Genomic DNA, 15,373 nt, shown 5'->3' with positions numbered 1-15,373 from the left:
TGCTTCTCTGACAGGTGACGGTTTTCCTGCAATTATATCAAAACAGTAAGTTAATTTTCAAAATGAAATATTACTTTATTATACAAATTCTATTTTTATTTAAAAATATTTTTATTATTATTATATTATTTTATTTTATTCATTTATTTAAGAAAAATCTGACATTCAAACGATTAATTATTGTTTTTATTCACTCATACAAATGTTAGTAAAGTCCAGTTTGACGAGGTTTTTTTTTTGTTTTTTTTTTTAAATATGACCAAAAAAAAGACAAATCAGTGGCCCCTTGCTTTCCAGATGAAAGTCGATGTGGCCTCTAAAAAAAATCCCACTTCTGTGTGAGGAGAAAAACAGGATGTCAGAACGTTTGAAAAGTTGTTCCTTTAAAACAATAACATAATAATATTGATCCTGTCTAACACGTCACTTTAAAGCAGGTTCCACTTGAAATCATTGATTCTCTCATTGACAGGTGACAATTACAAAGACCCGCGTGTGTCCGTCAGCCCCGTGGTGTGTGGGGGAATTCTCCACCCTCTGACTCCAATCATCACCAGACTGTCAAATGAAACGCAGACAGGGAAATGCCACGGCCTCCTCCTCCTCCTCCTCCTTCTCCACCTCACACCCACGCAGGTCTGAGCTCTGGAAAAGGAACAAGTCGTGTGTTTCTGGAAGTTCTGTTCGCGTTGCTTCGGTAAATGGAGTCATCTCTTGAGTTTTCCAGCTCTCTCGGGAGCGTGTCGTCGCTGCTGACCCGCTGTCGGACATTTAAAGTGTTGGTGATTGGAGACTCCGGAGTGGGGAAGACCTGCCTCACGCACCGCCTGTGCGCCGGAGAGTTCCCCAGCAGAGTGGAGGCCACCATCGGCGTGGACTTCCGCGAGAGACTGCTGGAGATTGATGGAGAGAGAATTAAGGTTTGTGCACCACAGAAGGGGATGTGTGCGCTTATAGACCATCTTTACGCACAGCTTTTATTTTGAAAAGCTGGGTTTTATGTAGATTAGGCAGTCAGTAGTTTAATTTGAACCAAAATCCAGACTTTTAAAGATGAACAAACGTTCTGTGGAGCTCGGTTCTGGGGCTCTGTTCTGCTCCAGGCTCCATGTTTGTGGCCTGTTGTGTGTTGGATGTAGTCGTGATGATGAACTGTGGATCGAATTGTGTGTGGGTGTTCCTTGCTGTTTTGAAACGACCACATGACAGAGGAAGTTTCTGTCAGGCTCTGTTTATAACTGCTCAGTGTGGAAATCTGCTCTTAAATCAATCAAAGCAGATCAATCAAGTCAGAGCAGGCCTGAGGTTTCACTGCATGTGGAGCTGAAGCCACGCAAACACTGCGTCTGTGTGTGTGTGTTCTGTGTTTTCAGGACTTTCTAACCCTCAGACTAACTTGTTTTATTCCTTTTCTTTGTTCCCTCTCTGAGGTGACTCATGCATGTCTCTGTGCATGTTGTGGTGTTTCGACACATGATTTCTTTTCCCCTGTGTGTTTCCTCATTCTCGGCTGTTTTTGTGTGTCTGTGCCAGCCTCCTCCTCTTAGTGTCGGTCTGTGCAGCAGTCTCACTTTCTCCTTTTGTTCCCCCTCCACCCTCTGTCAGCTCCAGCTGTGGGACACAGCAGGACAGGAGCGCTTTCGTAAATCCATGGTGCAGCACTACTACCGCAACGTCCACGCAGTGTTCTTCGTCTACGATGTCACCTGCCCGGCCAGCTTCAGCGGGCTGAGTTCCTGGATGGAAGAGTGCCGGCAAAACTCTGTGGGACAGGAAATACCCAGGTGACTGCATCAGCTGTCTTTATAAGGGGGGTGGGGGCTGATAAGTGTGGCCAGAGGTAGAGGAGTCCTCACACAGAAGGTTTATTCAAAGGGCCAGAAGACAGACAACGTTGGTTCTTATCACCTCCTGGAGGCTGCTCCTGTGGCCTGGAAGATGTCCCCCAATCCCGGAAGCCTGGTCACCCTTGTTCTACCTTGGTTTCTCCCAGGAATGTGTCCATGCCGCTACAAATGGCCCAAGCTGTCATGTCCTGGACCTCCTCAGAGGTGACTTCCAGAGACAGTCTGCCGTTTCTGAGGTGGATCCTGAGAGATTTCTGCAGCCGAGCTGAGACTTGGGTCCAACACTTCAAACCAGAGACTGAGAACAGTCCAAACAGCGCAGACATCCAGAGTCCCCAGCTCTACGTTCAAGCGACCAGGTTAAAGTGATCTGTATGGACACACCTCTCCGGCCGTCAACACCACATTTCCACTCAGACCACCACAGCACGCGGTCCAAAACTGAAAATTTGAAAGCAGACATGACTGAATCTATGCAGCTTTTTGGTCACACAAACACAACGTGTTGAGTTGTGACACACTCCAAGCTGTTTGAGAGGACAGTGAGGTTCACATTAAAGTCTCAGAACCGTCCAGACGAATCTGAATTGATCGGTCCAGCTTGTAATATGCAGGGACAGAAATGCCAGAAAACAGACAGCATTGGTCTTCAGGCCAGTCATCGTCTTCCTCAGTTCAGGGAAGATTGTATCACCTACAGGAGGCCGCTCCCCGTGATCCCTCCGTGAAAGTGATGACCTCTTGTTTTCTGCTGGTTGGTCGTTCTCCTGGAAAATGGTCACACTGCTACAGGGGCAGACAACACTCAACTCTGGGACATCTACAGGAGCAAATCAACCAGATCCAGCACCATCATCCAGCATCTGATCACCTGGTTTACACCCTCAGAGTGATACCTCTTCAGTAAAATGAAGCAGGAGCTCAGTCTTCGTCACTTTCACATCATCACAGCTGTGGACTTCCTGGAGTCTCTTCTTCTCTGAAACGGACTCTTTCTACCTCAGGCCACAAACTTCTCAATCGCCCCCACCTGCTGGTATTTGTAAAGGGCATGAGTGTTTTGTTCAACATACCGCAGATCCTTCATTTTCTGTCCTCCTTCCTCCAGGTTCCTGGTGGGGAATAAGAGTGACCTCCGCCACCCCAGCAGGGCCCACAGCCAGGTGAGCCAGGAGCGAGCGATGAGCTTCGCCAGAGCTCACGGCATGATGTTTTTTGAGACGTCGGCCAAGAAGTCGCCAAAGAACTGCACGGTGAACGGATGTGGACAGAGCGATGGTGGGACGAGGTATCAGCAGGACAAAGTGGACGACATCGTCACCGCTGTTGGGGCCAAACTGAAGAGACAGAAGAAACCATCGGTGGCGAACTCCCCAACATACACAGGGTCCTTTAAAGTCACCAACAAGAAAGGAGCAGAGAAGGAGGCGTGGAACTGCTGCTGAGAGGAGGAGGAGGAGGAGGAAGAGCAGGAGGAGCTGCTTCAGGTGGACCTTTTAGCTCTTTGACTGACATGATGTTCATATTTTTGACCAAAGATGACGTTTACAGTCACTCTGACGCACAATCTTTGATATTTATACTGTTGCTGATTTTACTGTTTAAAAATAAAACACTGTGAATGTTACTCAGCGCCTTTCAGTGGTGTTTGGAGATGAAACTGAAGCTTCCAGCTTCCTCTTTGGAAAACACCAGAAAATTGGACAACACAATGCTCACAACATGATGGAAAAAGTCCCCAGTGTTACCAGGAGACAGTCCTCCATGAACGGATGGAGCTAACTGGCTAAAATACTTATTAACATCTGCTCCTGGACATTTGTTTTCTCGTTTTTGGCTAATAATGTATTGATGATGGTAGCCTCCTGCTAAAAGCTGCTGATTGGCCAGTTCAGATTATAAGAGCTCCTCTATCAATGGTAGCTCAGATATGCACATCTGTAGAGGCTCCGCCGCTGCTGCTTGGATGTCCATCCATCCATCCATCCATCCATCCATCCACCCACCCACCCATCCATCCATCTACCCATCCACCCATCCATCCACCCACCCATCCATCCATCATCCATCCGTCCATCCACCCATCCATCCATCCATCCACCCATCCATCCACCCATCCATCCACCCATCCATCCATCCACCCATCCATCCACCCATCCATCCATCCACCCATCCATCCACCCATCCATCCATCCACCCATCCATCCATCCATCCATCCATCCATCCATCCATCCATCTTTGACCCACTCCTGTAGTACAGGGTCACAGGGGGTGAGAGGTGGGGGTACACTCACAGGTGGCCGGTCCTTTACAGGGCGCTGCTTGGATGTGTTAAATCAAAATGGCGGATGCTTTGCGGTGCATGATGATGGCGTTAATTCTGAGCTGTCTCACAAGCGCCACCTACATTCAGAGGGTGGGAACAGCAGTTCTCTGGTGCTGCTGCTGACAGCTGTTCTAATGTTATTGAGGATTAAAGTCTGCTACATGCATCATTTGTTTATTGTACAGTGTGTGTTCTCAGTGCATGTGGTGGTGTTTTGTGTGTATACATGCCCCGACCTCTCCATATGAATGAAAATGTTTACGTGGGGAATTCTTCACTGTTTAACCCACAGAGCGACCACGCCCTCGCTGCTGCTCCTGTGGGGTTCTGCTACACTCCATCTGCCTGCTAACAGTTTCCCACCGGTGGGGTGACGGAGCAGACATCCCTGCAGTCATGCACCGGTCTTGTGCACAACGTGGGTGATGAAAAAGTGTGTCACATGTGCCTCTGTGATTTCATGTCTAATCGATGATTCAGAGGTCGTCACATGATGAGAGAAACACACTGCTGCTGTAGGAGGACTTCACAGCTGAGTGTGTGTGTGTCTGCACAGGCACACGGTGGTGCCACATTCAGCAGCCATGTGGTAGATGTTTTACTCCTAAGGAGAGATGACGATGAAAGGTGGAGAGCAGCTGTTCAATTTACAATAATAAATCAATATTCATGTAATAAAAAGGGCTGTTCTGCTAATCTATCAGTGGTGATGTCATAAGAGGAAATCAAGTGGCTGAAATATAAGGCTAATGTGGCTTAAACTGTAATACTGTTATCGCCCATCAGGATTAGGATTAAGATTAAGATTAAGATTAAGATTAGGAAAACCTTTATTTGTCCCACAATGGGGAAATTGCAGTATTTCAACAGCAACAATAAGATGAGAGTTAAATAAGAATAAGAGGATCCAGTATAAAAGTAACAACTAATAAAAAAACAATACAGTTATGATGGATTATACTATAATCTGTTCTTCTCATCTCTCACTAGTTTTCTTTCCAGAACCTTCCACTTCTTTGATGAACTTGTAGATCTTCTGCAGCTCTGAACTGATTTCTGTCTCCCCTGCCATGATGCTGTCAGACTGAATGTTTCTTGTTACACCGTGTGTGGGTCCAATGTGACTCCAATCCTCACTTTAAGTACAGACCAGTTGATTCCAGGGTCACTCATGAACACATGGTGTCATTGATAACAGTGATCTGTACTATGGATGAACACAGGGGGCGGTTCTTAGGAGGGCTGATGATACTGAGCCTGGTAGGTTTTGGTTTGTGTAAGTAAGTCATTTCATTAATGTTGTCTTCATCTGTCCCTGGTCGGTGGAGTCGGCTGCTGTTACCTGTGACAGTCTGAAGTTGAGTGTGTGTCGGGTGGATTCTGCTCTTATCTGTCAGACATTCACACGTTTTGTTATTGTTAATTTACACAAGCTTGATTTTTCTTAAACTGGACTTTGTGACTTACTGCTGACGTCCCGTGTAGTTTTGGCTTCGACTCTGCGCATGCTCAGTGCATGCTGGTCAGACAGAGGTGTATTGCGCAACCTCAGTTCAGGCTTCTCCTGCATCCAAACAGCGGATGTAACGAATACACTTGAATGAGGGACGCGTGGACCTTCCCACAGTCACAGCGGACAGACAGGAGGGTTTGTGGGAGGTCCACGGTGCTCTTCCATCACAGCTGTTATTCTATGTTGTTGCCTGCAGGGGGCGCGATGGTAAAGTCGTCTCTTAGAACAGGGGGTGTGCTCTGCCTTTTCATCAGGGTTTAATTCTCAGCAGCTCTCTCTCTGGCATTTACCTGCAAAACTTGCTGGAAACACGCAGCCGTCTCTCTGCCGCCGACAACCCAGAAAACATGTTCTGCAGACGGGCATGGCAGAAGGTCGGGCCGCTGGCACGGAGGGCTTTCAACCCGGCGCTCAGAGCCGGTGAGTCACCTTAATATTTGACGTTTTTTCCTTTTCTTTTTTGTTTTAAAGTTACTTACAACGTAATTAAAAGCGAAGTCAGGTAAATTTATGTGTAAATAGTTACATAAAGGACGTGTTTTATTGACGTTTTGACTTGTTGAGTTGATTTTGTGTCTTTTAAAGCTGAGTAAATGTTTCATTTTGTGCAGCAGCTCCTTCTGCACACATTTCATTATTAATAGAAAAAGGGAAAGTCCCATGAAGGGACACATTCGTGGGGTTTTCAGTGCGCAGAGTGGAGCTGCAGGCAGTCTACCAAAGGAGGTGTGTCCTGCTTTGGGAACACTCAGTTCTGCACATTGGTTATAAAAGAACATCACTGAAGCACGTGTGGATTTTAGGTTTTGTGGCAGATTTGCACAGAATTCCACTGAAATATCATTTAAAGTGCTTATTTGTGCTGTTACACGTTGTCCCGGGTCCTTTTATATGACCCTGTGTCCAAAGATCTGTTTATATAACTTGTTTTTGTCCATAAACATCAATATTTCTCATGCATGTGCATTTAAAAGCTCATGGTGCATTGAAGCTGACGCAGGATTAGAGACCTGTTCACTTGTATTTTTTCAGGATGCTTTCTCTTTTCACGCGTGCATGCTTGCAGAGATCATCTGTTAACTTTGGGATCGGAGCATGTGGAATCCAGCCTGAAGGCAGGCGGCTGCTTTCATTTCCTGCTTGGAAATGTGCTTAAAAATGCTGCTAATCTGAAAATTTGCTGGAAAGGAAGACAAAGAACTGACACACACACACACAGCAGCCCATAGGCAGCACCGTCCTGTCCTTCATGATCTTCTCATTTTGTCCTATAGAGCATGTGACAGCTGACAGACAGTAGCAGGAGAATCGCACACACACACACACACACACACACACACGTGTCACTGCTTCCACAGCAGCCATCTTGTGTGTTGTTGCCTGACATGCGTGTCCAGTTTTTATAGGCTTGAACCCGGCATCAGGGATTAACTGATTACCTGTATAAATAACCTGTACTTGGCCTTGTCCCTGCAGGGTCCTGCTGTGTCATAGGTATTAGAGCAGGACAGAGGACTTACTCTGGCTCAGCATCCACTACGGGACGGTCCTCGTCTCTGTTGTGTTGTGTTTTTTTGTGTGTGTAATTTAGTGATACAACAGCCAGTATGATGAACAACACAGACACACAGTGTGAGTCTGTTACAGGCAGAGTTAAACAGTAACGGCCCCCCTAAGCACAGGGACATCTGATCCCCTGAAAACTGATGCTACTCTCCAGTTGTTACAGTATAGCATGTGCTAGCTTAGCTTAGCACCAAGACTGGGTATGGATGTGGAAAACAAGTGAGGCTCTGGAGCCTCGGCAACCAGCGGAGAACCCGGAGGTTGCTGCTTTTAGGACAAATAAAACAATATGTTCCTCAAAGATCTGATGGTTTGGTGATCAATGGACAGAACCAGGCTTCCTCAAAGTCTTCATGCTAAGCTAACCTAGCTGGACGCTAGCTCCATATACAGAGGACAGAACAGAAGGGAAGGACTGGTAGCCATTTAATGTGCAGTAACTCACCCGCAATCAATAACTGCCACAGGCCAAATGCATGTTTCAATATTTCTATTTCATTCTTACTATACTCTATGTTATTCTTATTCATTTTTTTGTATATTTAGTCAAGGTTGTACTGTACTGTCTGTATAAGCTGCTGGAAACTTAACTTCCCTGAGGGACTCATCCCAAAGGGATCAATAAAGTTTAGTCTAGGACTATATTGAGAGTTTTTTCAAACTCAATAAAACATTCTATTAAAGTTTTCCTAAAACTGATAAAACTGATGTTTATTTAGGCTGTAAAGATAAACACTTTACCATGGAGGTCTATGGAGGATTGCCTCAAGTGGTCGTTTGAGGAACTGCAGTTTTTGGCACTTTCAGTTGGGTTGCTGTGTTCTGTGACCACAATTCTATATTTTTTATGTTCAGGAAACGGCCTCATCAGTTCAGAACTGTCCTTAGCATCCTTTAAGTTAGTGTGTTAAAGGTCGGGTAGGAGAGTTCACTCTGATGCACTTTTTGTTAAATCAGTGTAACTTCTCTTTACAATCCGATAGCAACCGATTAGTTCGTCAGTTTCGCTTTAAAACGAAGAATATGAATCATCTGAAGCTATAAAACATAAAAACATCAGCCAATCCTCCGGGTGGACCCTGTAGGAGTATTGGCCGGTTGTCACTCTCTTCCTGCTCTGGGCATGATGGCCGAAGTCACAGACTGGTTGGGAGGCGTGGCTTCAGGGTGAGCTCCGAGAGAAAGGGGCGTGTGTTTACTTTCAAAATCTGGCTGACTCAAAATCTCCTACCCGACCTTTAATAAGTCATTAGGGCAGAAAACAGATTTCCTTCAGCCACTTGCACACACACACACAGAAGTGTAAATCATGCTAAAGAGATCATCTGTCATTGTCATGTGTACATGTGTGTGACACTGTGTGTGTGTGCGATTAGGCTGAGCCAGTGTTTGGGTTGCAGGGTGGTTTTATTTATGGCCTCCTCTTCATGCACCACTGGCAATCCTTTAAACACCAGCAAATCTTTTTACAGCCTCGCTCTCCTGTTCGACAACATGCCAACAACACAGACATCCACGATCAGCCCAGTGTGTGTGTCTGTGTGTGTCTGTCTGTGTGTTGAAGCAGCATCTCCTCTCATCACTTTTAAAGTTGTTTGTGTTGATGCAAATCTGAGAAACAGGAAGTGTTATTTCGTTTAAGGGACATTTCGGTGTTTAGCTTGGCTGCTGCTAAATCTTTCCGTCTCCTCTGCTACAAGTGTCCAGAGCCTGGTATTGTGTAACTGGATTAAGGGACAGAGACATGTTGATGCTGTGCTGTCCTTTGTGCCAGCTGATGGGCTTCCCAGTCTAACCCTGTGTGTGTCTTCCAGCAGCTCCGGTGCGACACATGGCCTTCGGGGTTCCTGGCGGTTCCACCAACATGACGTACTTTGTTCTGTGTGGAGGAGGCCTCACTGCTGCCGTCGTCTATGTGAGCACCAAACATCTGTGAATCCAGACTGGTTCTGGGTGGTTTTTGGTCATTTTAAACTTTAGTGTGACAACATTAAAAGAAATTTAGTCAAACATTTAGATGTACGTGCTCTGTCCGAGGCACCGTGCCTGAGTGACAGCAGCCTATTTGTCTGATAACACAAACAAATGACGCACAGAGTGGACAAACTGCGTCTAATTCAGCCATTTAGCTAGCTCGCTCTTAGTAAATTGTTTTATTAGCTGCCTTTATGAAGCAGCCAGATCAATACAGTGTAGCAAAGGTAACTTACAGCCAAAGCTTAGCTTGTAATGCTAACATCAGATTCAGAAAAGTGAGCAGCCTGATGTGTAAGATACAATACAAACAGATGCAAAATATGAGTGGGTGTGAGTCTGTTCGCTTCACTTCAACCTGCTGTTTTAGGACCAACAGTGTTGATTTGAATCAAGGACAAATGATGTAACAATGCTGCTGTGTCGAACTATCGATCTTTCCAGCGTTGTCATGGTGACGCCACGCTTTGCTTCAGCTGCTCTGTGCTGCAGTCTGTTAGATCTTAAGATCTGATTGTCCATGATCAATCAATCAATCAATCAATCAATTCTGACATTTCATGAACAAACCAGTGCACAATATCCTGGACATGTTTCTGAAAAAGCTCCAAATGTTGTTTCAGCTTGAGACAGGGACGGAGTCAACGGACCCCTCTAACCCTCCGGCACTCAGACCTGCAGCTTGCTAGAGACGCACCACATCGGCCCTGTTCAGATACGAGGGGCCATGTCATATGATTGATGGATTACATAGTAGCGTTAGCAGGAAAATATAGAACATAGAAGTGCACAGGCCTGGGCTTCAGGGCCCCCTGAGCCCTTGGGCCTCTGGACCTTTACCTGGGCCCGGTAGGCTCGTTCAGCAGGCCAGAACCTTCAGAGGTTTAGATGATAACTTGTCGGTGTAGTGTGAGCGGACAGGACGCTGCCATGTGCAGTCACTGTCTGGACAGACGTGTCCTCTGTCTCACTGTCACACACACACACACACACACACACACGTTCTGTTGGTCAATGTGTGAGGTAGCATTGTGTAACACTGGTAACCATTTCATTGTGTTATCAATGGTTGTGTGCAGGAATGCAATAAGTGCGTATCTGCCTTCTTTCTCCAAGGCGTACAAGACAGTCAACGGTGATACAGAGCGCTATGAGGACAGACTCGCCAACATGGGCTCCACGGCAAAAGGTCAGACACACACACACACACACACACACACACACACACACACACACACACACTCAGACACACTCAGACACACACACCTGGTCACCAATGTTAACTTTCTAATATTTAGGAGTGGAGGTCAACCATGTTCACCATCTTAATTTAGCATGTTAGCATTGCTAATTGTGCATTAAGAGTTCATCATTTTTGGCATGTGTTTGTGTTATAAGTAACAGATGAATATTGATCTGATCACCTTACCTGATTGATTGATAAAAGTGATCATTTGCTCAATATCACAATACTACATAAGGTCATTTGTGATGATTGTGATGCTTTTTTCAGCATTTTTAGACAAAGTATCTGATGCTAGATCATCTTTTTTAAGAATATTTGCTAGTTTTATTTAAATTGCTCACAAACAGTAGGTTAATAGCCAGTTGTCACCTTTTAGATCATAAAATCTGAAGTAACATAGAGAATAGTGACGTGATTCTGAGCCGGCCTTCATAACTTTTCATGTTAAGAAACAAAAAACAGAAAAACAGGTTTCATAAAAGAGAGGCCACGGTCGTGTTTCAGAGACACCCACTGAATATCATCCATGGTAGAACGATCCCTCTCAATGGCTTCATCATGCTTGTCTGTTTTGATTTCTGTCTGCAAATTATTTGTCTACTCAGCCCGGCGAGGCCGTGGCTCCGGGCCCAGAGCTGCTCGCTGCTCTGTAATGTGGATAAGCCGGTTGAGTTGTGTACATGCAGCGCGGACGTGTTGATTTTGGTCCGAAATAGAGTTTAAAGCACAGCTTCCTGCAGCGATGGACAGAGAACCACTCTAGTGTGTAATCCACTGAGTGTATTACAAAAAAAATAAAAGTCGAAACAGATTAAAATACTGAAAATCAAGAATCGTATTGTCACATAAATGTGACGTTTTTGTTGCTACAACATGAAGAAGATGGCTGCAGTGGCTGAAAAGACCAAAAAAAGAAGCCTGATAAGATTTCTGTCAGATTCCCATTCACTGCCTTTCCTCCAGTAATATGTATAAATGATGATCTGCAGCTCTGTGTGTCAAACTCTTCCTTCAGTTTTATTCCTGTCCCTCTAATGACATGTTGGGATTAAGGATTAGCCGTCACGTCGCTCATATTATGTTGACAGTTTTAACAGCAGCTGCTTCACCTGCTTCAGACCATGTAAGACCTGAGCTCTTGATCTTTAACCACACGGCACCTTTAGAGGAGCAGTGTGGCTTCTTGCTGCAGGGATAGTGATAACACTGTATGCAGGCCCAAATTAAGTTATTTAAGCCTGGCAGTATCATCCAAACACACAAAAGAGGCCTAGAAATCTGACCCACACTGGACGAAGCACTAAAAAGAAGTTTTCCTCTGAGGGTTTATGCATTTCTCTTCCCACCCTCTAAACCTGCAGCACCAGAGGCAGCAGCTCCTGCAGAAGAAGCCGCCCCCGTGGAGGAGGTGGCAGCTCCAGCCGTCGACGTCATCGCCGAGTCAGAGCCGGTAGCAGAGACCGCCGCTGAACCCGTCGCTGAACCCGTCGCTGAACCCGTCGCTGAACCCGTCGCTGAAGCTGCACCTGAGGAACCAGCAGCTGCTGAAGTGGCCGTGGCTGAAGCTGCAGCTGAGCCGGCAGTCACAGAAGAAGCTGCTCCGGCGGCGGTGGAGGAGGAGGAGGAGGCTGTTCCTGCAGCTGCTGTGGAGGTCGCCGCCGCAGTGGAGATGCCAGCAGAGGCCCCCGTGGTAGAGAGTGCTGGTACGGCCGCGGTAGTTGAAGCTCCTCCTGCTCCCCCTGCTGAGACTGCCGCCCCTGCAGCCTCCGAGGCTGAGCCTGCCCCGGCTGCAGAGGCCGCTGCATAAAGCTGTGATAGAGGAGTCAGAATCCCCGGCCTCAGAAAACAGGACTAATGAACCCCTTTCATATCTCAGAGGGTTCATCAGTCCAGTTTTCAGGTGCCTTCCCTCCTTTCCTCTCCCACACCCTGCTGAGAGAAGTGTCAATAAGGGATAGAACTAATGTTTTCTGATCAATGATGCTCTAAAGTGCACTTAAACCAGGAAAGTCCTGCATCATGTTTCAGGCTTTTATTCACTGTGAAGTGCCCAAAATCCCTGTCAGCCCCTCAGACTACAGCCTGAAACTTTCCAGAGTGAAATAATAATAATCTTCCTCACACATGTGCATCTGTATCATCCTCATACATCTACACCCACTCATTCACCTTTTTCAGACCTAAAAAGCCATTTTTTTCACGTCTTCTGTGTCTTTTCTCTTGTGCAACTTTCAGGAAACACTAAAAAAAAAACATCATCCACTGCTACGTTTGGGCATCGAAGGTTTTATTCTGATTAATCCAGTTCAGTGAATAAAGCGTCGCTGGGTGATAAGAGCGTTTGAAGTGTTTCAATAAAGAAAAGGTTTCTCATGTTTGAATGTTGGATTTTAATTCACGACTTTATTTCGGGTTTTATTTGTGACTCTTAGCTGCTTTCTGTTTAGAAACTTCCTGCAGAAACTCCTGAAGAATCCCTGTGTCCTGCTCATGCTCCTGTCAGGCTTCATGTTTTTTTATCCTCCTTCTTCTCACAGCTGATAATTACTGATCTGTAATGATCTGATGATTGAGTTATTTATTTATTTATTTAACCTTTTTTTTTGACTGTTAAATACTCTTATTTTGGGCAAGTGCTGTTCAAATCTCTCCTCACAGACAGACAGGTTAAGACTTATCCTGGATTACACTGCTCATTTTAGGGCGTCCTGGTGGGTTGCCAAGGAATGGTGGTAGCACATTTGCCAATTTGTGGTGCTCAAATCTAATTAAAAACCCAAATTGAATGTATTTGTGCACAAAGTATAATCAACTGTTTTAAGAAAACTGACAGACGTTCTTTGAGCAGTTTAATTTAGGAGCTTTTCTTACACATTACACTTAGTAAATGCTCAAACTCTTAAGTTCCCGAGGGAGGGGGCATGGTCAATTCATTGTGAGCTACTGCCCCCTTGTGGTGTGGTGGAACATGTGAGATGCAATGCTTCCATTGCTGTTTTATTTTTTTTAATTTGTTTTGGAGGGGTGATGTAGAGTTAATCTGACATCCAGATTAGAGGACACAGTATTGGAATATCAAAATAATCTAAGAGGTCAGCAGAAGGAGGATGAACTGTGCAGGTGTTCTCCTGTAGAGTGCTTGAACCTGTGACTGTAGAGCTCCCGCTGATAGACACCTGGTCCAGGTAAGTGCTAAGTGCACTCATATAATTCTTGCCTTATCATAATATGTTGAAAAGTGTAACGTTTCTCTGTCCTCCGTCCCTCCATCAGCCTCCATGCCGGATCTCCTCACAGCTGTAAAAGTCTTGACCGGCTCTACTGTGGAGATTGCAGCAGCTTCTGTTGGTGAGACGGATCTGGTGAAAGCTGTGCGACAGATTGAAGAGGAGGTGCTGGAATCTGTGGAAGTAACCCTAGTAGAGGAAGTAAAGGGAGAAGTGGTGACTCCTGCAGCAATCGAGGAGGAGCTGAAGCCTGCAGAGGGTGAAGAAGTGGCTCCGCCTGCTGAAGAGGTGATCGAAGAGGAGGCGTCAGCTCCTGCTGCAGCAGAAGAGGCAGATGCACCTCCTCCTGAGGAAACTGCAGTCGCAGCAGAAGAGGCTAAAGATCAGACTGAAGCTGCTGACGAAGAGGCTCCACCTGCTGAGGACATTGCTGTCACTGCTGAACCTCCTCCAGTGGAGGAGGCATCACCTGATGAGGTGGCACCTGCTGCTCAGACATCAGAGGAGGTAGCAGAAGCTCCGGCAGAGGAGGCACCGGAAGAAGCTCCTCCTGCAGAGGAGGCAGCAGAGGCAGTGGGTGAAGCTCCTCCTGCAGAAGCTCCTCCTGCAGAGGAGGCAGCAGAGGCAGTGGGTGAAGCTCCTCCTGCAGAAGCTCCTCCTGCAGAGGAGGCAGCAGCAGAAGTTCCTCCTGAAGAGGAGGCAGCAGAGGCAGTGGGTGAAGCTCCTCCTGCAGAGGAGGCAGTGGATGAAGCTCCTCTTGCAGAAGCTCTTCCTGCAGAGGAGGCAGCGACTGAAGCTCCTTCTGCAGAGGAGGCAGCGGCAGAAGCTCCATCAGTTGTTGAAACAGCTCAGCTGGCAGCAGCCTCCAGTGGCTCAGACCTGGAGGTTCTTTCAGCTCCAGCACACGAGGCGAAACATTGCCACTCCTGCCATTCTGCTCCTTCGGCGGCAGAAAAGGAGGCACCACCCGCTGCTGGGGGAGTGGAGCTAGTCTCTGTGGGAGCCGTGGATATTACACTTGAAGCCAAAGAGGCCGCGACACTGGTGGAAGGACAAAGTAAGAATGTAAACAACAAATTCATTTTAATCCTGAATCCACAGAAAACTTTGGTTTTGCAGCTGTCCAGTTTTGACATTTATTAGCATATCATCATAAGTAACAAGTAAAATTTAACAGTGTTGTCTTGTTGAGCTAAGTTAGATCATTCAGAATGGCTTTAGCTTCAAATAAAGTTTGATTTTTGATCAAGTATGACCACATTACTGCTTTAAATCCAGGGTCAGTCTGTCTTTAGCTCTGACCAGATATCTGTGTCTGTGTCCACAGAGCCAAAGGTGTCTAACTGGACTGTAAAAAGCTGCTCTGTGATGTAATAGTACAGGTCAGAAGGTAAAGCAGCACGGCTGCAAACACAGCTGCCTGTGTAGAACTAGAGATCCTAGAATGGGCATGAACTTTAAAAATCTAAAAGTCTGCTGTAAAATCGATTTTGTAGATTGAACTAAATATATAATTTGTGGTGTGTTTGTTGCAGCTACAGAGGCGTTGGCGGTGGTGACAGCCCGGTCATGATGTGACAGACAGCGTGCCTTCTACAACACTCGTCTATCTGTCAATCAAGCCAGGGCGACGGATGGAAAAACAAATGAGAGACAGAAAAGTATAGAGGCAG

At 46.1% G+C, this 15,373-nt stretch overlaps 3 protein-coding genes across 6 annotated transcripts; all 3 read left to right on the top strand.

Annotated features, from left to right (window-relative positions):
* Window positions 1-601: 601 nt before the first annotated feature.
* LOC114431624 (ras-related protein Rab-33B-like) lies at window positions 602-3,931 on the top strand. The gene is made up of 3 exons (XM_028399196.1): window positions 602-920; window positions 1,606-1,784; window positions 2,956-3,931. The coding sequence occupies exons 1-3, from the start codon at window positions 702-704 to the stop codon at window positions 3,290-3,292; spliced, it is 735 nt and encodes a 244-aa protein (XP_028254997.1). The 5' UTR covers window positions 602-701; the 3' UTR covers window positions 3,293-3,931.
* A 1,480-nt stretch (window positions 3,932-5,411) lies between these two features.
* On the top strand, window positions 5,412-12,848 carry LOC114431632 (transcriptional regulatory protein AlgP-like). Of its 2 annotated transcripts, none has more exons than XM_028399205.1 (4): window positions 5,412-6,107; window positions 9,068-9,168; window positions 10,344-10,416; window positions 11,835-12,848. In XM_028399205.1, exons 1-4 carry the CDS (start codon window positions 6,035-6,037, stop codon window positions 12,278-12,280), a joined length of 693 nt encoding a protein of 230 aa, XP_028255006.1. In that variant the 5' UTR covers window positions 5,412-6,034; the 3' UTR covers window positions 12,281-12,848. The 2 variants fall into 2 exon arrangements, with proteins under 2 accessions (XP_028255006.1, XP_028255013.1); XM_028399212.1 differs by having other exon boundaries at window positions 5,417-6,107; window positions 9,071-9,168.
* A 682-nt stretch (window positions 12,849-13,530) lies between these two features.
* Window positions 13,531-15,373, top strand: LOC114431606 (fibrous sheath CABYR-binding protein-like). 3 transcript variants are annotated; one of them, XM_028399182.1, is made up of 3 exons: window positions 13,531-13,658; window positions 13,747-14,765; window positions 15,236-15,373. In XM_028399182.1, exons 2-3 carry the CDS (start codon window positions 13,752-13,754, stop codon window positions 15,257-15,259), a joined length of 1,038 nt encoding a protein of 345 aa, XP_028254983.1. In that variant the 5' UTR covers window positions 13,531-13,658; window positions 13,747-13,751; the 3' UTR covers window positions 15,260-15,373. The 3 variants fall into 3 exon arrangements, with proteins under 3 accessions (XP_028254983.1, XP_028254966.1, XP_028254974.1); XM_028399165.1 differs by having other exon boundaries at window positions 13,747-14,757; window positions 15,236-15,365; XM_028399173.1 differs by lacking the exon at window positions 13,531-13,658 and having other exon boundaries at window positions 13,686-14,757; window positions 15,236-15,365.

The sequence above is a fragment of the Parambassis ranga genome, chromosome 1, assembly GCF_900634625.1.
Source record: "Parambassis ranga chromosome 1, fParRan2.1, whole genome shotgun sequence".
NCBI lineage: Eukaryota > Metazoa > Chordata > Actinopteri > Ambassidae > Parambassis > Parambassis ranga.
The sequence above is the reverse complement of the archived record's forward strand: the minus strand, read 5'-3'. Positions and strand labels throughout refer to the sequence as shown.